We start from the raw sequence: 25168 nt of genomic DNA, 5'->3' as shown, positions 1-25168 counted from the left end.
TTACTCTACAGCTCACACAGCATGACAACACTGAACAGTGTCTATAATGCTGGGATATTGACCGCACTTCAAAAATTCATAATTAGCTGTAAAGTACTTCAAGGTTACTTTTGGGTTGAGACAGGCACTACACAAATGCAAATTCTTTGTTTTGTGAACAGGCTTATTCTGTATTACATCTAAGTAGCTACGTGCAAAGCAACTCCAACATCAGTAGGTTTATCAAAGCTCGGAATCTTACGCATTCAGAAGTTGGAGACTTCAAAAAAAAATCATTAGACTCACCTCTTGTGTAAGAGGCACGCAGCATCGTACTACAAAAAAGGCCAATGGCCCATACCTGTTCTGTTGGATCTCACAAGTGATAAAATAACTGCCTCTTTTTCTCTTCCTTGAAAACCATCAACAGACTTGATTTCCAGTTCCGGATATTTGTTGGACAATTCTTTCCTCAGGAGTTGGACCTGTTTAGCAAACAAACCCATTGTTAAAAATAAAGTTTCGTTGTTTCAGCATCACCCTCCCCCATAATAATGTGGCTCATCTCATTTCTGAATTCCTCCATTCCTTCTCCAAACAAAGAAGCTAACCTGTTTTCATCTCTGCTGCACCACTCTACAATTGCTCTCCAGGAAAAACACAAGATCAACCTAAGGGGAGCATTTTATTCAATTTAATTTATTTAAAAATAGAGAATTGCCCAAGCCATGAAGCAGCTCTTACATACAACAGTGCCAAGACTGAGAATGCACTTTATGAAGGATGCGGGTCTAAAATTCCACTAGAAAATGAGGTGTACTATGATTCTGAAAGAAGCTATTAGGAATCAGATATGCTTGACCATACAACGGCTAACTAAGTGCATGGTTTGTTACTGAAGTTCAGAATGTGCTGAATTAGCTGAGGTTATCCAGAGAAGCAGCTCAGTTACTACATTTAGCTTCAGTGAGGTGTGCTTGTGGCTAACAGGACAGAACAAAATCAGCTTTAATTGCAGTGGACAAAATATTCAATTAGCAAACTCAAACAAGGTAACCCTGATCAAAAGTGGGCATAGATTTGTTGCAACTGGTCACAGTATATTATTATAGTTTAAAACTCTCCAATGGCATATCACCCAATACCATAGAAACAATAACAAATAAGGTTATTCGGTAAAACCAAGAACATTGTTGGACTGATTGTAATGAGGTCAGTCAAGGTGGACGTCATAGGATATGAGATAACACAGTGTGGAGCTGGAGGATCACAGCAGTTCAGGCAGCATCAGAGGAACAGGAAAGTTGACGTTTCAGGTCGAGACCCTTTTTCTGAAGAAGGGTCCCAACCCGAAACGTCAACTTTCCTGCTCCTCTGATGCTGCCTGGGCTGCTGTGCTCCTCCAGCTCCACACTGTTATCTATGACTCCAGCATCGGCAGTTCTTACCATCTCCCCATGGATAGGAGTTCCCTAATAGGACTTGTTAATCTGGTCCAATCAAGGAGGTCAGGCTGACAGACATAAACAGGAGCATCAGAGGTTCTGCTCACTCAGAGCTGGCTCTGAGGAAGCCAGAACCAGTGTCAAGGTTACTTTTTGAGTCATCCAATGCCCAAAATCATGCTTCTGTTATAATTTTAGTAGATGCTTTGTCCCATAGCAAGGTATAAAATATGACGCTAAAATCTGCATGATGGTAACATGCAAGATGTCTAAGTAAATTATCTTCATGAAGGCTGGCAATGTAAGAGCTTCACATTAACTCCAGAAATATAGTACAGCATCCAGAAACATGGGACCGATTTTAGCTTATGGTTGATTTGCGTAGACTACGGACACCCAATGTTGTCAGGAGGACACCCAAAAATAAAGGGGGACTTAGTAACCAGTTTTTGTGCAGTTATTTCAATTGTATTTTTCTCAAATTGGATCTTGGTTAGATGAAAAGTAGAATTCCAGTTTTGGTCCACTCATACAGGCCACAAGAATGATGGTTTCAAACATCTTATTCACTCAGATAAGCTTAGAAAGTTAAGTCTATTCACTGAACAGTTGTATAAACTTAATGTGATAAAGGCTCCTATTCCAGATGAAAACAGAGAGAGTGGACTCACTGATACCATTGAGATTTACAAATGTGCAAATACTCTCAAATAATTCCTTAGAAGCACTTCTAGAGGAACTCCATGGAAGAGTGAACCACTAGACAGATATCCCTGCCAGAATGCCAAAAACTATATCTTTAAGTTGTGGCATATCAGACTGAGAAAAATTGTGGGCAACTGCCTTCAAAGTCCAGATCATCAAACAGTCAGATACAGAAATATGCTGCTATTTGCTCTATGTACACTTACAGCACAGGGTGGTATATCCATGGCCGGTGATACTGTGCTGTTGCCTAGAAATGATCTCTGTTTTGTGGGCTACACAGTTGGTGTATTGTAGCGTAGTCGCTAGGAAGCCTGCTGTCTCATAACTTTCTCATATGCCACTTCTTCCATTTTAGCTGCTGTTAAACAGAATATTCTCAGTCCCAAGAGTCGTATCTCGGGAGTCCTATCTCTTCATTTTTATTGTTCACTTTCTAAACTCTATACTGTACTTACTAAATATGTCTAAACCTGAAAATTAACAGTGATCATCAAAAAAGTGCAGAAAACTGAATGCACTACACATTGGATCAACATATTGTCACTTTCAAACCATTTGCACACAAACTACACTCATAAAAGAAACTTTAGGAATTAGATTGCAAAACTTATGTGATTTTGTTTGTGTGTAAGTAGAACTTCTAAAATGTGAACAGCTCAATACCAGAAATCAAAAACAAATGATTGCAGTACCTATACAAAAACATTTGAAAAAGGATCAAGAACTATACCTGCAAATTATATGGTGCTATCACAGCAACATCCTTAGGGTGGACACCAGCTTCAATCAGGGCTTGAATGTGCAGAGTCACAATTTGAACCTCCCCTAGAATAAAAATCAATTTAAGCAGTAGCATTACAAACTCTAATCTATCATACAAACTTTTTTAGAAGCAAGAATTGCTTTGTAAGTGGATCACAAGCCACAAGTCAAAGTTGACCCATGGTGCACATTATCTATGGACTTAATAATAAAATCTAAGGGCATAACAACATTATTCCTGCGATCAGAACTGGATTCTGTTTGAGAGTCTGTCCAATCTTTTTAAATGGTAGGCTGAGAAAAATCTGGGAATACGTAAGAATTGTTTTTTTTTGGCCCCATAAACCAGAAAGTAAGTTATTTTAATGAAATCAAATCAGGACAATTTGTTCTCATCCAACATTACAAAATCATGAATAACAAGGAGCTGGATGAACACAGCAGGCCAAGCAGCATCAGTGGAGCAGGAAGGCTGACGTTTCGGGCCTAGACCCTTCTTCAGAAAATTTACAAAATCATGAACAGGTTCTGCTCCCTAATAATAGTGGGTTGTCAGATTTTACTTCAACAAAATAACTATTCTCTTGTATTTGATAGGAATCTGGTAATAGCTTGCTATTGAAGCTTTCTGCTTCAACATTTTATTGACCTTGTTTTTTTTTGTGGTCGCAATCCAAGAGAATAACACTTTGTCAATGATCTTGGATTAAGGACTTCTCAGCCCAGCAGATGAGATTTTCAAGCTTATGGTCTCACAGGCAATAGAATTACAGTAATTCTTTATCAACTAGCACTTTAACCACCTAAATTTTCTTTAAAACTTGGGCTTGATTTTTGTAGGTGCATAGTAAGAAAATATGGGGAGCCTCATCATAACTGCTCCCTGACCCATTGCCATGAACTATCCCTAGGTTGGATCATTAACAGGATTAGCTGCTCACCCATGCAGTGGATGGACAATTAGCATGGTTGAAGCCTTAGATAGAGACAATATTGCAGAGGTGTCAGAACTTTCCAACCTGCAGTGTGGCCATGGCCATGTGGAGAGGTTGTCAGCTAATTTGTGGTTCAAGAACAGAAAGACCTGTGGGCGTTTATGCACAAATCTTTGAAGGTAGTAGAACGGATTACCAAAGCAGTTAAAACATATGGGATCACGAGCATTATAAAACTGGACAGTCAAAAAGCCAAGGGCTTAAGCTAAACCTATACAAAACAGAAGTTCTACACTTGCTGTGGTTTGTCTCCGATATTGGGTACAACACTATTTAGCAAAGCCATGAAGGCTTTATAGACGATACAGAAGCTATTTACTGGAATAAATCCAGGAACAAAGAATTACATTTATGCTAATAGATGGAAAAATTGGGGTTGTTTCCATTAGAGCAGAGAAGACTTGAGGAGTGTTTAAAGTTATGAAGGATTTAGATAAAGTAGGTAAAATAAATTGTTTTCAATGGCTATAAAGGGTCATACCAGAAGGCACATATTCAGGTGATCATATTTAATTTTGCCAATCAACATAAAGGAAAACTTTTTAACACAAGTCGTTAGGATTTGGCATGCAGAACCTGATCTGGTCGTGGCACAGCTTTAACACTAGCCTTCGAATGGAGACGGGTAAGTGTTTAAAGGAGTAAAAAAGGGATGGATTTGGGGAAAGAATGGAAATTACAAGATTATTCTTTGAAAGAACAAGCATAGACTCCAAAGGCCAAATGGCTTTGTTCTGTGCTGTATTATTATTTGTGATTCCCTTTTAAAACAATACAAGATTTCACACACAGACATCATTCAAAAGAAAAACAGAATGTGCTGACAAAACTCAGCAAGTCTGGCATGATCTGTGGAAAGAGAAACAGGGTTAACATTTTGAGTCCCATGACTCTTCCTTGGAATTGAAGGGTACTGGTTTTCATGCTGTTGACAAGTGGGGAATGGAATAGATAGTGAGGGTATCCAAAGTAAATGCTAATGATAGTGAAGGAATGATAGACATGAAAAGTAGACATTAATGATTGGTGTGAATTGTAGAAAATAGGTCAGCTCTGCTGACAGCAAACCTATTCCACCAGTACACAGATGGTAAGTGTCGGTATAATGGACAGGGATATGGGGCAAAATGGAGGACAGTGCTCATGCTCTGAAGCGGATTAGCACACTTATGAGCCCTGAAGGCTTTAAACCAGAAAACAACGCACTGCTCCTCCAATTTGCATCCAGCTTCACTGCAGCAGGCCTGGGGTGGAAATATTAGCATAATGCCATACGTACAACTTGCTCCTCCTCCTGCTGTGTCAACATAAAACATCGTTTTCCAGTCCTCTCAGTTCCAAAGAAGAGTCATTGGACTTGAAACATTAACTCTTGTTTCTCTCCACAGATGTTGCTGAACCTGCTGAGTGTTTCCAGCACTTTCAGATCTGTATCACCTGCCATATTTTGCATTTTAATAAAAATAACATACTCAGGAGTTTATCTTTTGGTGAAACCTACTTCTGTTTAGCAGGTTCTGTTATGTAGAGGAATGCTATATCAGTATGATTATTTCCAATTTATCTCCCATTAATTATATGGTACCACTATTTCCTTTGGATTGTTCATCTTCTTCATCAAGTTCAAACAAGCCACATCCTGCAGTGTCTATTAGAAGCAGCGGAATCTTTGTCTCTTCTGTAGAAGAAACCCCAGGCAGATCCCTATGGGAGCAAAGTAATAACATAGCAAAACTAAAATAGCATAAAAATAGCCATCCATCAAAAAACGTGCATTGCTGTAATAGAGAAATCAGCCCACACAAACAGTCAATAAAAAAGATTATTTGGAGTGTGTGTCTAGGTGTATGGGGTCTGCTTTGCTAAAATTGCTACAGTAATATTCTGCCAGGACGCAATTAATTTTTGGGTAGCACTGATGTCTTTATTAACCTTCGAAGCTTGGAAGGAATGAAAATAATTTCATCCTGCCTCCCACCTCCTCCTCAGTTCGTCACCTCACAGTTGGCGGAGCTATTTTCAGAGAGGTGTTTTGATCGAATTCAATACTTTTACAGCTTGATATTAACAGAAAGACAGTTTACAACTCTTGCTCATTCTTGTTCTCAGTTACACGTCTGTCACTGACATATGTATTTACAGAATATCAGTGAATTTTCAAAACATTACCCAGAACTCAAATCCAAATCCTGACCTATTCTCACATGTTGACTACATCACCCACATGCCACCCACCCTAATGAAAAATAAACATGACTATAAATGACAAGCTGCACCATTTTGTGCAAATCACCTGGAAGAAGCAAAATCACAAGAGGAAGGATTAGCAATGGTTGTTTTTAGGAAGGAGCAGTGCAAAGAAATAAATGCACGTTTGTTAAACTTAAAATAAGTTCTGGAAAACTGCTGAACCAAGCTTCTGTTAACAACTTAAATACAATTGAGAAAGGAACATATTCCATTTGACTCCTGGAGCCTGCTCCATTATGCGGTTAGGGCTGATCTACACCTCAACTTTACATACTCCTAATGTACAAAATCTATCAATCAACGTCAATCTAGAAAATACCAACTAAACCAGCAGCCATAATCTTTTACAGCAGAATGGTCTAGATTTCCATAACCCTTGGCACGTATTCTTCTTGCACTCAAATTCTAATTTTAAGATTATGCTGCTCTGGCTTCTGCTTCAAGAGAAAATAACTTCTCTGTACCTATCCAACCAATCCTTTTCTTGTTCCAAATACCATGAACAAAACAAGGCTCAAACACTAAATTTCACGAATTACAAATCAATGCTCATGTAAACCTTAGTATTGTTTGTGCGAATCCATGTTCTACATCTTCCACTGCCAGGCTATTTTTCCTAATGTCTGGTGCTCAAACTAAATGCAGTGTTTCTGATGCAGTTTGTCCAAGGCTTTGTGCAACTAAGGGTATCAGTTTCTCATTTTTAAATGCCAACCCCCATTTGAGTTAAAGGCCAACATTCTAATAATGTTGCAAAATACAACAGCCAACTATATGCTTTTAATTAGGAACTACTAACATAGAAAACCCTGAGGCGTATATCACCTCTGGGAATAATGACAGCAAACCAGGATGTGATTGATAAGACAGAGTGACCGAAAAGTTGTTAAAGGGATGTTAAAAAGTGGGTGTCAGAAAAGAAGAGAAACTGGACAGACAGTGAGACCTGAAAGACAATCTGGAGTGCTTGAAGAGAGAGGTTACAAAAATATTCAACCGAGGGTGTGGGATACATAGGACAACAAGAGACTGCAGAGTTCGGGGGCAACAAAACATTGGTGTAATTTAAAGACTGAGACAGGGATCTTGAATTAAATTCTATGTGCGAGAACACAGGAACAAACATAGGCTAAAGAAATTTGGGATTGGTGACAAGTGGAACTTGATGAAAGTTGGAAAGTCAATGTTGCAGTGTGTGTGTGTCCAGGAGATGAATTTTAGGTCTGACCTTCTTGCATCAAACAGAAGCTCATGCCATGAATCCTGAACTTGACTGTAAAACTAGAATTAAGGTGACTTCAAGATGGAGTAATTTTAGTGCAGATTTACTTATTCAGGCAGCCTTTTATACGGTCATTCCACTGGTATCCAAATGAAGGAAGCTGACTGTATGGACACAAGCACAGGGATTTGAATGAGAGTTTCAAGAATCTCTAATTCCCTTTTCATTGCAAGGTCAACAGACAGTATAACTTAGTTGCTAGTGTTGATTAGCTCCAGTCACAACTCTCCTGGGCTGACAAAATCCTCAACAAGTTGCAACATGGTTCAAAGAACAAATCAGCCTTTGGGGAAAGATAAGGCAATCTAAATGAGCAGACATCATTCCTTATTGAGTGGATGACCATATAGCTATAGAGTATTACTTGAGTATTGATCTCTACTCATTGATTTGAAATCTCAAGAACTTCCAGCACTTGACAATCAGCTTGGCACCATCAGTGTTTAAATTATTTTACAAATTTAATTCAAGGGATCTGGAGGTCACTGGCCAGGCCACATTTATTGCCTATCCTAACTGCCCTGGAGAATGTGGAGGTGTGTCGTTACCATCTGAAACTGCTGCAGTCCTTGGGTTTTAGGCACACTCAAAGTGCTGTTAGAATCATATCATCATTGAATCCCTACAGTGTGCAAATAGGCCATTCAGCTGAACCAGTCCACACCAACTCTCTGAAAAGCATTCCACCCAGATTCACCCCCCTACCCTATCCCTGAAGTTCCCATGGCTAATCCACCTAACCTACACATCCCTGGACACTTTAGGCAATTTAGCATGGCCACTCCACCTAAACTGCACATCTTTGGACTGTGGGAGGAAACTGGAGCACTCGGAGGAAACCCACGCAGACACAGGGGAGAATGTGCAAACTCCACACAGACAGTCACCCAAGGCTGGAATTGAACACGGGTCTCTAGAGCTGTGAGGCAGAAATGCCACTGAGCCACCGTGGGAGCTCCAGAACTTTGACACAGCGACAGTGAAGGACAGCAATAAAGCTCTATGTCAGGATGTTGTTTGGCTTGGAGGGGGAATTTGCAGGTAGTGGTGTTCTCTCATGTTGGAAATCATCCTGTCTGGCATTTTTGTGTCACAAATATTATTTGTCACTTATCAGCCCAAGCCTAGATATTTTCCAGGTCTTGCTGCATACGGGCATGGATTGCTTCAGCATCTGAGGAATTGCTGAACATTGATGATTGCCAGTTCCCAGTTCTGACTTTATGTTGGAGGGAAGGTCATTGAAGAAACAACTGAAGATAGTTGGGCCTAGAGACTAACCAGACCTGCTCCAGCAGAGATGCCCTGGGACTGGGGTAATTAACCTCCAACAATCAGAGCCATCTCATTTTATGTTAGGTAGGACTGTAGTTTGGCTAGGGCTCAGAAAGAGTAAGAAGCAATATGAAGTCGACGAGTAGACAGAAAGAAAACATCCAAAAAACAATGGATGCTGGAGATCTGAAACGAAAATCAGAAATTGCTGAAGAAGCTCAGCAGGTTTGGCAGCATCTGTGAAGAGAAAGCAGAGTTATAAAAAGGTCACCAGACTCAAAACGTTAACTCGGCTTTCTCGCCAGAGATGCTGCCAGATCTGCTGAGTTTTTCCAGCAAGTTTTTTTTTATTTGTGAAGTAAATCAGTGTTGTCCAAGATGCTCGTCAAACTCATGGAGACTGAGTCACCAGATTCACCACAAAATATAAGACATATGTCATTTTAATAAATTAAATTTGCAGTCTGTTGCAATTTAGTTTGAAGTTTTAAACTGTAATCAGTACTAATACAATTGTTGACAGAGCCAGGAGAACAGTTTAAGAAGAGCTTTGCAAGACATCTGTTTTACAAAACAAACCTGCTGCATAAACTCTCAAAAGTTGATGACAATCTGTTAACTGAAGCGCTCTGTATTCAACAGTTTACTTAAATATTGTTTTCATGAGTAAACCATCTCCATTTTATCAGAAATCATATATCAGGGAGGGATAAGAATTGACAAATCTCTGGCTTCTGCACTGTGACTCTTGCCTTAAGTTACCTGCCATTTCAGGTCATAATGGCAAGACTTTGAGCCAAAGGCTTATTTAACGCCAACCTGCTGTAATTTCCCCTTTTAGTCCAATAATACCCTATTCCTTTCAATTGCTTGTTTAAACAAAAATTAGGACGACAGCTGAACACTTTCAGTGTTGCTGCACTGCCCCAGCTTGTAAAATTGCACATGTCAGCCCTCGGCATCAGCCATGCAGCACTGCCCATCACTCATGCAACTGAAGTATTTTGCAAAAGAACTGCTATTTCCCATTGAAATCCAAAAACTACTTAATGGTATAGGCAGAGTAGATGCAGATATGGTATCTCTCCTAGTTGGGTAAATTACAACCAGAGATAATTTAATAAAAGACAATGCCACTTATGACCAAGATTAATTTTTCTTTCGGAGGATGGTGAATCCTTAGAATTCTTACTCCAGAGAGATGTGGAAACTCAGTCTCTGAGTATACTTGAAATAAAATTAACAATGGCATTATGGGGATAGTGTGCATACAAGGCACAAGGCACTGAAGTGTTCGATCACCCAGAAGAAACATTATTGATTTTTATCCACACTTGACTCATTATTTAAAAAGTTATATGCTGCAACATCTTGAAATAAATTCTGATATGAGACGATAGCCATTAAGGAAGTGGGTACAAGGTGATCAAAGCAGAGACACGAATATTCAAGAAAAATAGACATTTCAGATAATTTGGCAGAATGGAAAAGGAGATAGGTTAGCTGTTAACAAAAGCTGAAATTAGCACAGCAGTGAAAAGTGATCTTGGCCTAGAAGACCAAGGTGTAGAATCAGTTTGGGTGGAAATAAGAAATAGCAAAGGAACATAAATCATTAATGGGAGTAGTTTTAAACCCTAACCCCCCCCAAAATTAGCTACAATTTAGGCCAGGCTGTACAGCAAGAAATAATGGGAACTTCTGAGAAATGATCATGGGCAACTTTAATTTTCAAATAGATTGGATGAACCAAATTAGCAAAGGTAGGCTTGAGGATGAGGTCATAGAGTGATAATTGATTTGAACAGTTGTTCTGGAAGCAATTAGGGAGCAGGCTGTTTAAACCTCTAAGTATAATCAGCCACATGTAATTACTAATCTCAGTAAAGGATCTTACAGGCAAGTGTGATCGTAACATGACAGAATTTCACATTTGGCTTGTTAATGAGAAACTTGGATATGAAATTAGAGTCCTAAATTTATATAAAGACAATTTTAAAAAAATGAATAAAGACCATTGTCTACAGTGGATTGGGCAAATAGATTATAAGGTAAAATGACAGATAAGCAGCAGCTCACATTAGATGAGATTTCAGGCCAGTCAATAAAAGGAGCATTCCATCAAGAAAGAAAAACTCTACGAGAAGACGCACCATCTGTGGCTAACTAAGGAAACTGGATTGTATTATACTGAAAGAAAACATGTATAATGTTACAAAGATAATTGGAATCTTTTTTAGAAACCAGCAAAGGATGACTTTAAAAATAAGAGTCAACTAGCCAGAAATAAAACAAATATTAAGCTTCTACAATTACATAAAACTAAAAAGTAGCTAAAGAGTGTGTTCGTCCTTCAGACTATGATACTGGAGAATGTAGGAAATGGGACAGATTTTGAACAAGTAGTTTATACTTGTCTCCACCATAAAAAAACTGAAAATGTACTTAACATCTGCCATTAGGTAAATGCTGGAATCTATTACTCAGGAATTAGTAGCAGGACATCTTAGAAAATCATAACACTATTAGGCATGGTTCCTTGAAAGGGAAATTGTGTTTGCCAATTTTATTAGAGTTCTTTGAGGATCCAACATGCAGGGTGGATAAAAGAGAATGAGTAAATGTAGTGCATTTGGATTTCCAAAAGGCATTCAATTAGGTGCTACATTAATGGTTACCATACACGATAAGAGCTCGTGGTGTCGCAGGTAATAGATTAGGATGGACAGAGATAAGCTAACACGTAACTCAAACTCAGAATAACTGTGTCATTTTCAGACTGCCAAACTCCAACTAGTGGAGTGCCATAGGGCAATTAATAACTGGGGTCTCAACTATTTGTGATCGATACTAATGACTTCAATGAAGAAATCAAGTGCATGGTCACCAAATTAGCAGGCAATACAAAGATAGGTAGGAAAACCAGTTGTGAGGATGACATAAAGAGTCTGCAAAGGGCTATGATACATTGAGTGAGTGGTCAAAAATCTGGTCGGTAATGAACAATCTGATTGTCCACTTGGCTGGAAAAATAAAAAAGCAGAATATGATTTAAATGGACAGACTCCAGAATAAGCCCTTGTACGTGAATCACAAGACATTAGCTTGTAGGTTAAACAAGCAAGAAGTAAGACAAATAGAATGTTATCCTTCATTGCAAGGCAAGAGTGTAAGAGCAAGTAAGTCTTGTCACATAATGGGCATAGCTAAGTGCGTACCAGAAGTTTGGTCTTCTTGTTTAAGGAAGGATATACATGTCTGAAAGCTCACTAGGTGGATTCCTGGGAGAATGGGTTGGCTTATGTGGAATGGTTGAAGCTATATGCATTGCAGATTAGAAGAATAAAAGGTGATCTTTAGGAAACGTATAGATTCTGCAGGTACTTGGCAGGTTGGATGGTGGCAGGATGCTTCCCCTCATGGGGACAGTTTCAATATAAAATTCTCACATTTAAGATGTAGATGAGGAGCAAGTTCTTTTCTCAGAGAGCTGTTTCTAACCAAAAGAATAACTGAGGCTAGGATATTGAATATACTCAAGGATGAATGAAACAGATTTTTGATTTATAAGGAAGTCGAGGTTATAGATGGTAGGCAGTCAAGTGGAGCTAAGGCCAAGATTTCACTGAATTTAGGAACAGCCAGATTTAGGAGTAAATGGTCTATTCTTATCAATATTTCTTATGTTCTTATATTCTTAAAATGCTCCCAGGATTTTCATAAACTTTATCAAATCAAAGTTTGACATAAAAAAGCAGAGCATCGAGATGTAGAAAGACTGAAAGTCAGGGGAGGGCTCCAGAGATAGAAAGGAGTGACACCCAACTTGAAGACATTTGAAAAAGGATGGGCATTTCAAAAATTGACGCTTTGCCATACAGGAGCGAGTGTATGTCAGTGTGCATTAAGTTAATGTGCAAACAAGAAAGTTAAATGTGAAAGTTTGGAAAAGAATCATCAGAGTTTTGGATGGACTCACATTAATGGAGGCTAATAGATAGGATGTCAAATAGGTCATAATGGGACTGTTTAAAACTGTCACATATTCAACAATTTCCGGTTCTGATGAGAGGCTATTGACCTGAAATATTAAGCATTTTTCTTTCTCAATACTGCCTGAACGTTTCCAGCACTTTTTGCTTTATTACCATGCTTACTTTAGCAAATGATGTGCCACCGTCTTGTGAGCCGTAAGTCGTCCATTGTACATCTGCTTGGAGGCCCATTCCATGATCGTATTATGCATTCGATACTGTACAGTCAGCATTCTCACCACCTGTTCACCAAATCTCTGGATTAGCCGTTCCATCAAACTGAGTGATAGGCCATTAGCTGCAGCTCTGTCGGAAGTGTTGAAAGAACAGTTAATTGCAAAGGAAACCCAAATATTCAATTAAGGGCAGAACACAACTTACAAATTAGCGTCACAATAATTGCTGATCATCTGCAAAACTAGTTATACACAAGGAAAACGACCAGACTACACTACCATGCAATCTTAATTTCTTTTGCTAAATATTGCATATTTGATAGAATACTTCCATACAGTTTGCCATCTAGAATTACCGTGTAACATGAAGTTTCTGCTGCTACAGGCTGATAACGTGAACCCTAACATCAGTATTCAGACATGGAAATAAAGTTTTATTTACAAGATAATCAAGCAAATTGTTTGTTAAACTGAAAAGCTCTGTACAAAAATTTAAGATTAAACTTCCTGAGAAAGATCTTCACCCTCCAGCCAGCACAACTTCCACTGAAAAAGTCGCCCATGATTACTGGTGTGCAGCACAGACACTTACTTCCCCAGACGATGCTAAACTTTTGATGCTAATCTCTTATACTAGAGAAGGATAGATGACCTGCTCCTAGACCTTTGCTCACACTGCTTCTAAACCAGGAAGTCCAGCAACGAGGCCTACTCTTTTAATTCAACCTTAAAGTATAAATGTCCTAGAAAGATCAGAATTTACTGCCCATCCCTAATTGCCCTCAAGAAAGTGATAGTGGGCCATACTGTGGAACGACTGCAGACTCAGCTTGGTGAAAGTACTCACACCATACTGTTATGTAGGAAATTCCAACATTTTGACCCAGCTATAAAGGGACAACAATATACTTCCAAGTTGGAACGATGGGTAAATCAGAGGAGAAGTTGGAAGTGATCAGTTTACTCATGTACCTCCAGCCTTTATACTTCTAGATGGTACAGATAGCTGGTGGCTTGAGTCCAAGATGATTAAAGCCTCTCACATTTCTTGTGCCCTTTCGACAAGGGACCTAATATTCACTCAGTATTTCACTATATTGTGTGGACAGAAACCTCGTTCTATCACACAGCAACAAAATCTTCTGCTTCAAAGTATTTGCTGTAATCCCTTTCCTGACAGTAATGACTCATGTTGGGTTAAGGCTCCACAGACACCAGCGGTGCCTCATCCATAAAATCACAGAAAATTCACTGTACAGGAAGAGGCTATTTGGCTCACCTTCACTGTTTCAGCTCTCTGCAATTGCAGCTGGCCTACCTCCACACCCCTTGCCTTTCTCCTGTGCTCCAAGATATTTTTCTCCCTTCTGATAATTGTCCAATTCTCTTTTGAAAGCCACAATTAGTTTTGCCTCCGTCACACGCTCAGACAGTTAATTCAAGATTCTAACCACTTGGCACATACATACAAAAAAAATTTTCATGTTACTGTTGCCGCTTTAGCCAATCCGGCTGATCAGTCTGTAAGGGGTGGCCTGTACAGCTTGTAGGGAAACCATAACCAAGTCCAATGCTATCCTCTGTCACATGCACATTCCATCACAGATATCAAGAGTTTCTCCAACTCCACCCAGGAATGCTGAGGATATCTGAAGGGCATGTATCTCAAGGAGGTGGCTAACTAAATGGCCTGTTTGCTGTACTCTGGTGTGAATGGGCAGTTCATTGCATGCTATTGTCCCTTTTGTTAGAACCCTCACTGACTTTTTATTATTTTAATTAATCACTTTTGGCTTGGAGCTGTGAACTGAAGGTGGCTTCTGGACTGTGAGCTGCAGCTTGTTTACAAACAGGGAGAACAATCATCAGGTATATGAGGCTTGAAAGTTCATTGCAGCTTGACTCGTTAAAAAGTGCTCCATAGACACTTTGACTCCAGAGACGCATTACACTCAAACAGATGGCAGCTGTTTACTGGGATCTTGTCTGTCTGGTATAGAGAGGCCAAAATTTGAACTCATTTTTGGACTGTGTTTGGGGAAAAAGATGTGTGTTGGTGAACGCTACAGAACACAGGTTTGATTGCTCCCAGGTTATCCTCTAATTATCAGCTTAGCGAATAGAATCTCAGTTATAAGAGTGAAGTGAATATTTCTCAGAGGCTACTGGAAGATATATACATGCATCAGTGTTGACATAAATTAAGCAAGATATAATCCTTTGTACCAGTGACAATTCAGATCATGGAGTCTGTTTAAATAAACTGTCTGTTCTGATTTTTGATTTATCCCTTAACTTTGTCTGTCTATCTGTCTTCATGTGAGAATGGGGGCTAGAATTAAATAGGCTTGCCCATAAATCATAGACATTAACTAGATTACCTTGTGGTTTAACTTTGCTGTGATGAAGCTACTGTATTATTAATAAATTGTTAACTATTTTGTTTACACTAGAAACCTGGTGTTGGTTATTCACAAAGTCTGGTACTGGTTGTTCAAAGTCTGATTAGTAACCATTGGGGTCAATTAAGAGAGTCATTAACTATTTTAATTTTACTGTGTTGTGAATACTGAGATAGGAAGGCCGATTTGATTTAGCTTCTGTCTCCGTGTTATAAAACTTTCTATCTCTGATCTCCTTCAGGCTTATAAGTCTCCAAGACATCTGTGCTCCACCGATTCTGACCTCCTTTGCACCCTGCTTTTAATTCCTCCACCATCAGTGGCTGTATCTTCAAATGCCAAAGCTCTGAAATTCCCTCCTTAAACCCCTCCATCTTTTTTTAAAGATTCATTTGTGGTATGTGGGCATCACTGGCTGGGCCAGCATTTATTGTCTGTCCCTCATTGCCCTTGAGAAGGTGGTGAGCTGCCTTCATGAACTGTTGCAATCCACCTGCTGTGGGTTGACCCACAATGTCATTAGGGAAGGAATTCCACTCACACCTCACTCTTTTCCTTTAAGGCACCTCTTAAAACGTGCCTCCTTAACCAAGATTTTGACCATCTGCTGTAATATCTCCCTGTGATGCTCAATATCAAATTTAGTTTGATGACATTAGGGACATTTTTCTAAAGTTGAACATGTTACACAAGTACAATTTGTTATTGCAGCGAAAGTTCACTTAAATGCAAGTGAGCAGGCCCAAACGTTTTCTGAACAAAAACCAAAGAATTGCGTTTACTGGAAATCCAAAACAAACACAAAAATTACTGGAGAAACTGAGCCGATCTTGCTGCATGGTTCTGAAGTGGTTCTGGAGAAGGGTCACCAGATCTGAAACACTGACACTTCTTTCTCTTCACAGATGCTGCCAGACATGCTGAGTTTCTCCAGCACCTTTTGTTTTCGTTTCCAAAGTTTTTCTGGTTTGTTGCATTTATCACATAAGTAGCGCAAATTCACATTTTTCCAAGTATTTGGATGCTGCTTCTCTCAGAGAAGCACTAGTAAAGCTTTCAGGAGAATACAATGTAATTATGGCAGTAATTTCCTGATTTCCCAGTTTAACTGCATGTGTAAATGTTAGAAATTGCTATCTAAGTGGCCCTTTGTAAAAGTATGTGCTGACAGCTTCACCATAAGTTCTACCATGATATCAGGGCGATTTCCAAGTCTGCATTACCAACCCATACTCTGCTGGTCTATATAACTCACATCCACAGGTACAACTAAACTCACTAAACTATCAGAGGAGCCAGAATTTAAAATTGTGTTTAGTTAGTCTCTAACCTAAGCAACTGCAGTATGCGCTAAAAATATGACAACCAAGAACCATAATCAGTCAAATAATATTCATAAGAAAGCAGGAAACAGCAGATGCTGAAAACTGAAAATAAAAAAAACAGAAGGCATGGAAAAACCAAGCAGACTAAGCAGCACCCGTATAGACAGAAAAACAAAGTTATCATATTAGGTCATTAATCCGACATCAGTAGTAATAGACTCCTTGTTATTCCAAAACGTGAAACTAGAGGAAGTGAGGTGGGTTCTTAAATGAATATTTCTCATCTGTATTCACAAGAGAAAGACATTGTAGCTGGATATTTCAGTTGAGATGGTGAGGTTCTCCAGTGTATTAAGATTAGTAAGGAGGTGGTATTATATGTCATGGCAGGCACAAAGATGCATAAATTCCCCCAGGCTTGATGAGTTATATCTAAGGCGACAATGGGAGACAAGGAAGGAAATTGCTAGGGCTCTGGCAAACCTATTTGATACTTTGCTGGTCACGGGTGAAATGCCAGATGACTGAAAGATTTCTTATGTGGGTCCTTTGTTCAAGAAGTGCAGCAAGGATAGGCCAAGTAATTACAGATAAGTTAGTCAACGTCAGTGGTTGGGAAATTTTTTAGAAAAAAATCTGAGGGACAGGATTAATCAATACTTGGAAAGACAGGGATTGATCAGGGATGGTCAACATGGATTTGTTGGAAGGAGATCTTGTCTGACTAATTTAATTCAATTTTTTTAAGAAGCTGACTAAATATATTGATAAGGGTCGTGCAGTTGACGTGCTTACATAGACTTCACTAAGGCATCTGACAAGGTCTCGAATGAAAGACTGGTCCAAAATGTAGGATCCCATGGGATCCAAGACAAGTCAGAAACTGGATCCAAAAGTGGCTTCCAAATAGGAGACAGAGGGTAATAGTGAAGGGTTGTTTTTGTGATTGGAAGTCTGTGACCTACAGTGCACCTCAGCGATCAGTGCTGGGATCCTTGCTATTTGTTATGTACATCAACAATTTGGATGTGAATGATGAAGAAATAATTAGTAAAGATGCAGATGACACGAAATTGGTCATGTTTTTGACAGTGAGGAGGATGGTCACAGGCTACAGTCTGATATTGATTAGCTACCAAATTGGGCAGACCAATGGCAGATGGAATTTAATCCTGGTAAGTGCAAGGTGATGCAGTTTGGGAGGTCTAATAAGGGAAGGATATATACAATGAATGGTAGGTCCCAAGGGAACACTGAGGAACAAAAGGACCTTGGCGTACAGGTCTACAGATCCCTGTAGATGTCAGCACAGGCAGATAGGGTGATGAAGGCGGCACATTGTCTTCGTTAGCTGGAACACAGAATACAGGATTGGGAGATCTTGTTGCAACTTCATGGAGCTTTGGTTCCAGAGATAGAATACTGTGTGTAGTCCTTTCCACCACTCTACCAGAAGAACATGACTGCACTGGAGAGGGTGCAGAGGAGATTCACCAGGATGTTGACGGAGAGGGCAAGTCTTAGTTATGAGGAGAGTTGTGAGGGAATGATGAAAATACTTAGCAGGTCAGGCAGAATTTGTGGCAAGAGAATCAGAATTAATGTTTTCGGTTGACGACCTTTCAGCAGGTTTCCAATGAAAGGTCACCAACCCAAAATGTCAAATCTATTTCTCTTTCTATAGATGCTGCCTGACCTGCTAAGTATTTTCATTATACCCTATCTTTATGTCAAGCACTGACAGTTGTGGTTTGTTAACTTTTGGTTCAGATTTCCAGCATCCATAGTATTTTGCTTTTGTATTAGGTCCAATGCTTGCTTTTGGCCTGTGCTGAGTCAGTTCACCAAATCTAAGTGGGATAGCTATCAGTGGCCTAAAAAAACTGAAATTAACAAAAAAGCAAGAAATATGGCAACATCAGGAAAACAAACTGACAAAACATAAATGCAACATCGTAAAGCGAGGTTTCTAGTTTCTGACCTACCATGATAGCATATTTGTTAGGGCAGCTAAAACAACCTCTAGTTGACGATTCTATGCTTTTGTTTAAAAAAGTGACCATTTTTGGATTCAATGCAATACATTGCACATTTGCCTATATAGGCAATAAGAAAAAACATTCATACATATTGAACAGCCTTTCTATTGCATTGGTTTAGAAGCTGTGTGAAGCATTCTGGAAGTTAGCAACTGTGTCTTTTGAATGCTACTACCTTCATTAGAATCATAAAATGATACAGAACAGGAGGAAACCATTGAGCCATCATGCTCTTTAAAAGTTTAAATTAAACTTAATTAGTTCCATTATTTTGCTCAAGCCCCATTAGTCCTGCAGATCTTTTACTCTTAAGTATTTATCTACTTCTCTACTGAAGGAGGCTATTGAATTTGTTTCCACCACCTTTCAAAACAGTGCTTCCTATATATCAGTTATTGCCTCTAGTTCTTTTGCCAATTATCTTAAATCTGCATTGTCTGGTTCCTGACTCTTGAATCACTGGAATCACTTAATCCTTACCTACTGTTACCAAACCACTTCATGAAATCTTTCATTATTCATCTTGTATGCTTAAGAAGTTCAACTACAGTTTCTATTGCCTCCCTACCTGACTACAGTCTTTCATTCTTAGCACAATTTGTGTAAGAGATAACAAGGTGTAGAGCTGGATGAACACAGCAGGCCAAGCAACATCAGAGGAGCAGGAAAGCTGATGTTTCGGGTCTAGACCCTTCTTCAGAAAAATCAATTTTTCACAATTTGTGTAACTCTTCTTTGTATCAGTCTAAGATCCGGACACCATCCTAAAGAACTCAGTCAAGTTAGTCAAAGTAAATTTGCGTTTAACGAGTGGCTTTCATTCTTTACCTCAGTTTTCCAAGTGCTAATCAATTTTGCCCCAGATTAATATCTCTAAAAATGCACTGATATGAAGGATGATAGGCTCCCACTTCTATTTTAAGATGGCTCCAGAGAGTGTCAACTGTCTACACTTTTCACTGTACTCAGGTACATGTGACAATAAAATCTAGTCTAATCTTATCTACCTTTGCCTTGCCTATTTACCCCGGTTGAGAACAGATTCCATTTATAAACTGATTGTATGCAAGTCGGAACACAATAAAAGGACAACGTGAAGCAGCCATTCAATCGGTACAGGAACTGTACACATGTCAGATACTTAAAATTGCACCTGTGTATAGGATCGCGTTTGTAAGTACGAGCATCGTAAGTCGTACGTTTGTAGATCGGAGATCCCCTGTAAATGCTATTATATTCTGGTCACATATGAAAATACTTTTATGACCCAAATGGTAACCTCAAACCTCAGTGACAATAATAATAATTAATTCTCACTTCCTGAAGTGTAATATTGAGTAATTTTTATAAATACTGCTCATCATTCTATCTACGCCACATTACAATTTCAAAACTCCACTGCATTTCCCTCTAATAGGAAATATTCGTCCCTTGAGCAGAGAAACAAGGCAATATTATTTCAAATATAGGCACAAGAAATTGCAAGAAAAAAAGAGTTATGTTGCTTACAGTGGAATTTGTCATTGAGATAAATTCATAGACTGTAGTTTATGGTAATGCTGATGGACTTCCAACTACTCTTTTGCAAGTGTAAAATATTTTTTATTCATGATCACCAAGAGCTTAATTGAGTTGCAAAAGTCACATTCTTGTGAATAACCGGAGCGGTGCTGATCTAGAATGACAATTACTTACAGCTTGCCAAATAGGGTTGTAAACATGTATGGGACACATCGAATGATGAACGAAAATTCTACAAACATACAGGACTTCCTCCTCACTTGTTTTTGGGAAATGGAAATACAAGCACATTGAATACATGGAAGTAACAGTGCCTGCGGAATCTACTCTTTCCAGTAGTAACCAAGTATCCAATCACCTAATAAATGTTACAATCATTAAGCCTTTAACATGGGTATATTCACAGATCAGACTGCACTAACCCTGTATTGTCTGCTTGCACTGTCCTCCTCCATTGCTAATGACAACAACATGCCAACTTTGATGTAGCAAAGCACCTGAAGGCACTTCCCAAGAGCACTAGCAAAATAAAATTTGACACTGAGTCAAATAAAGGAGTCTCAGAATATCTAACTAAATGTTTAGTTAAAGAAGTGGGATATTTGTTGCATGCTGACTACCATAGGTCTCAGCCAAACAAAGCTTTAATCACAACACTGCAAGGCCTTTGGCAAGGTTCTGCATGATAGACTGCTTAGTAAAGTTAGATCACATGGGATTCAGGGTGAGCTTGCCAATTGGATACAAAATTGGCTTGATGGCAGTAGACAGAGCGGGGTGGTGAAGAGTTGTTTTTTTTGGACTGAAAGCCTGTGGCAAGTGGTGTTTTGCAGGTGTTGGTACTGGGTTCACTGTTGTTTGGCATTTTATATAGATGGTTTGGATGAGAATATAGGAAGTATGGTAGTAAGTTTGTGGATGACACCAAATTTGGTGGTAAGTGGACTGTGAAGAAGGTTATCTAAGAGTACAACAGGATCAGCTGGACCAAGGAGTGGCAGATGGAGTATAATTTAGATAAATGTGAAATATTGCACTTTAGTATGACAAACCAGGGCAGGACTTACACAGTTAATGGTATGTAGAACAAAGAGGTTCAAATGCATAGTTCCTTGAAAGTAGCGTCACAATTAGACAGGGTGGTGAAGGAGGCATTTGGCATGCTTGCGTTCTTTGGTCAGAGCACTGGGACATCACGTTGTGGATGTACAGGACTTTTGAGAGGCAACTTTTGGAGTACTGCATACAGTTCTGGTCACCCTGCTATAGGAAGGACATTATTAAATTGGAAAGGGTGCAAAAAAGATTTACAAGGATGTTACCAGGAACTGGTGAGTCTGAGTTATAGGGAGCGGCTGGATAGGGGTGACCATATACAGGTTTATAAAATCATGGGCTCATAGATAAGGTGAATAGCAATGGCATTTTCACTAGTGTAGGCGAGTTTAATACTAGATAGCATAGGTTTAAGGTGAGAGAGGAAAAATTTAAAGGGACCTGATGGGCAACTTTTTCACACAAGTGGTAGATGCAGTTACAAGTACACAATTTAAAAGACATTTGGACAGGTACATGAGAAGGAAAGGTTTAGAGGGATATGGCCCAAATGTAGGTAAATGTGACTAGTTTAGTTTGGGAAACCTGGTCAGCATGGAGGAGATGGTCCAAAGGGTCTCTCTCCATGCTGTATGAGTTTATAACTGTGACAGCTCACAGAGAACTTTCATCAAATTTAGCTGCTCTGAAATTTGTAATTATCCTCCAAATACTCCATGATGACATGCCATCTGTGATCCTCATCAACAGAACCACCACAAACCCTACCTCAGTGCAATGGCCACACGAGGCTGTGTACTTATACAAACTCTCTTCTCCAATTTCCTCACTGTAAAACTGCAACTGAGTGTCAGCAAATTACCTACCAGGATGAAGATAACTACAGGACTGATGAAAAACTGTTTAACTGTCATCAATCTAAAGTCAAAATGACTCCAACCACAATGTTACAGCTTCAGTATGTAGATGATGGTGTTTGTATATGCATCCTCATTCAGACATTGTCTCCCTCTTGGAAACATTATAGGAAAACAGGCCTTTCACCAAACACCCAGAAAAGTAAGGTCCTGTGCCACATAGCACCCACAATGCAACATCTCCCTTCCATTCCATCAATTAAGGCAACAGTGAGATCCCGGCGTATACTGACCACTTTCTGCACTTTGGGAGCTTCTGCCCAATGAAGGCAGACATAGACAATAAAATTCAACATTGCATCCAAAGTGCCATCTCAGGCTTTGACCGAATGAGGAAGAGAGTATTCGAGGACCAGGATCTCAATCCTATGACTAAAGACATGGGCACCAGTGATCCCCGAATTCTTGTATGCTTCAGCGGCATGAGCAACATGTCAGGAATCTAAAAGCACCGAAGAAGCATCACCAGTGGTGCCTTTGTCAGATTATCCTCACGTGGTCAGAAGAAAGGCCCAATAACAGCATTCTTACCCAAATCAATCAGTTCAGCATCTTGGTTCTAAACACTCAAAACCAATTCCATTGGATAAATGTTGTTCACACACCTGACACCAGGTTCCTAAGGCAACAGCTTTACTCAGAATTCGGCTGTGGCAGGAGGCCTCCATAAGGATCATTGAAATGGTCTCAGGATGTTTCCAAAGCACCTCCACTGACTAATGGATGCGACTAATTAAAATGGAGAAGGATTATTCAGAAGGCACCAAACACATCAAGAGATACGCCGATACAAGGTCAAAGCAGGGAGAAATGCAAAAACCCTAACATTCTGTCTACCCAACCCTTCAAGCCTCACCGAACAAAACCCATCAAACCAGACTGGAAGTCAGTCATTCTTGGTCCTGAGGACTGTCCAAGCAGAATAATCAAGTAAGGTGGAGAGACTTAAATGACAAGAGAGATGAGGTGAGAGTAACTGCCCTTGAAAGCATTAGAGTAAGTGTGACAACAAGATCATGCTGTAAAGTTTAAATCAAAGGGAAATCTCTTTACTAGTTGAGTCTTGCCTCGTACAAAGGAAGACAAGAATTGGGGTTTTTGAAGATCAATAATCATAGCCCCTAGACATTGCTGCCATTGTTCTTCATGGTAGTGTCCTACATTCCAAACTACCTGTACTATTACACTGTCTCTATTAGAAGGTGATGAATGTTGAGTTGCATTCACAACTGCTCAGATGCTGAAATTGTCCATATGCAATCAGACCTGGACAACATCCCAGGCTTGTGCTAAAAGTAGCAAGAAACATAGATGCCAGATAACCATTTTTGATGAGAGACAAGAGACTGGAACAAGTTGAGATGCTCAAATGTAAGAGAAAGCACCAGAAGTTTTTTTTCTTTATTCATTCACGGGATAAGAGCATCGCTGGCCAGGCAGCATTTATTGCCCATCCCTAATTGCCCAGAGGGCAGTTAAGAACCAAACACATTGTTGTGGGCCTAGAGTCACATGTAGGCCAGACCAGGTAAGGATGGCAGTTTCCTTCCCGAAAGGACATTAGTGAACAAGATGGGTTTTTCCAACAATCAACAATGGATTCACAGCCATCATTAGATTCTTAATTCCAGATATTTATTGAACTCCAGTTTCACCATCTGCTGTGGCGGGATTCAAATCCAGGTCCCCAGAATTTAGTCTGGTCTCTGGAATAAAAGTCTAGCGTTAATACCACCAGGCCATCGCCTCCCCTAAAGTAGGGAGTCAGGCCCAGGTGTGATTCAGTGATTAATACAACATCACCACGACAATCTCGTCAGGGAAAGTGGTGGAAGATAAAACCAGATTGAAGACTTCACCAAGGGGAAAGGTGTCATCATTCTTCAGCCAACTATACGATAAGGCTGATGTAGATGTATTTATTCACAATAAATTCTTGCATGGCAAGGGGCCTGGTGAATGAACATTGTAGAAGGAGAGGGATTACGAGAACTAATCTGTTGGCAGAGTACACAAGGTCAACAATGGGACGGATAATTGGTCGGGAAGCAGTTTGACAAGATTAGATCCATCAGCACACCAGACAGGAGGGCTGATGACAGAAAGTACTGTGAGCCTATTGGAGGAGCTGCTCATAAGCCAGTGCTGAGCACCTCAATGAGCAATGTGGAGGATTCTAGAAGTAGCACAGATGGTAGCTTATCTATAGAACTTCCTACCAAATACCTCTGTGGATGCACTTTTAGCATAACAGACCACAGTGATTCAAGAAAACAGTTCAATATCACTTTCTCCAGGGTAACAAATACTGGTCTTGCCAGTATAAAGCTGCATACAAACAAAAAAAATCAGGAGACTTGGGGACAGAATTCTAGAATCAAGGAAACTAAAAGGATGGCAGTTAATTGTACAGCAATTAAAATTTAAGAGCGAGCACCCAGAATTGGAGAAGCTCAGAGATCTGGGAGGGTTGTAGGGCTGCAGGAAACCAGAGAGCTAGGGAGGATGAAGGCGATGTAAGGATTTGGAAGCCAGGATGAAAATTTTAAAATCAAGGCATCCTGAACCAGGACTAAAAGGTCAGTAAAGATAACGCAGATGAACAGAACAGGTATGAGTTAGGACATGACAGAGTTTTGAGTAACTTCAAATTAATAAGGATAGCACTGGACTTGTTCTTCTCGAGGTAATAAGGGCATGGAAAGGGATTTCAGCATCATATAAATTGAGGCAGAGACAGAAACTTGGGTTGTTACAGAAGCAGAAGTATGCAGTATTGGCGAAAGTGCAAACATGTGGTCAGACTCTCATCCCATCAAGTATAATGCTAACAGCATACGCAATCTGAATCAGTAACAGACAGTAACCAGAAAGAGGGATGGGATTAGTCATCCAGGAGCCAAGTTAGTGGCAGGGACCGAAAACAATGGATTCAGTCTTCCTAACATTTAATTGGAGAAAATTATGTAACAATAAAGCTGACTTTATATTGGTTACAGAGG

The 25168-nt window shown here is 39.6% G+C and overlaps 1 protein-coding gene across 6 annotated transcripts in view; it reads right to left on the bottom strand.

Annotated features, from left to right (window-relative positions):
• Positions 1-25168, bottom strand: part of ighmbp2 (immunoglobulin mu DNA binding protein 2) — a 60495-nt gene that overhangs the window by 8700 nt on the left and 26627 nt on the right. For all 6 annotated transcript variants that reach the window (XM_048606855.1, XM_048606857.1, XM_048606852.1 and 3 more), the window contains 4 exons: positions 12854-13036; positions 5475-5593; positions 2863-2957; positions 341-464 (listed from right to left, as the gene is read on the bottom strand). In XM_048606855.1, coding sequence (XP_048462812.1) covers positions 341-464; positions 2863-2957; positions 5475-5593; positions 12854-13036 — 521 coding nt within the window. The remainder of the gene's footprint in view (positions 1-340; positions 465-2862; positions 2958-5474; positions 5594-12853; positions 13037-25168) is intronic.

The sequence above is a fragment of the Rhincodon typus genome, chromosome 17 (genome assembly GCF_021869965.1).
Source record: "Rhincodon typus isolate 14 chromosome 17, sRhiTyp1.1, whole genome shotgun sequence".
Lineage (NCBI taxonomy): Eukaryota > Metazoa > Chordata > Chondrichthyes > Orectolobiformes > Rhincodontidae > Rhincodon > Rhincodon typus.
The sequence above is the reverse complement of the archived record's forward strand: the minus strand, read 5'-3'. Positions and strand labels throughout refer to the sequence as shown.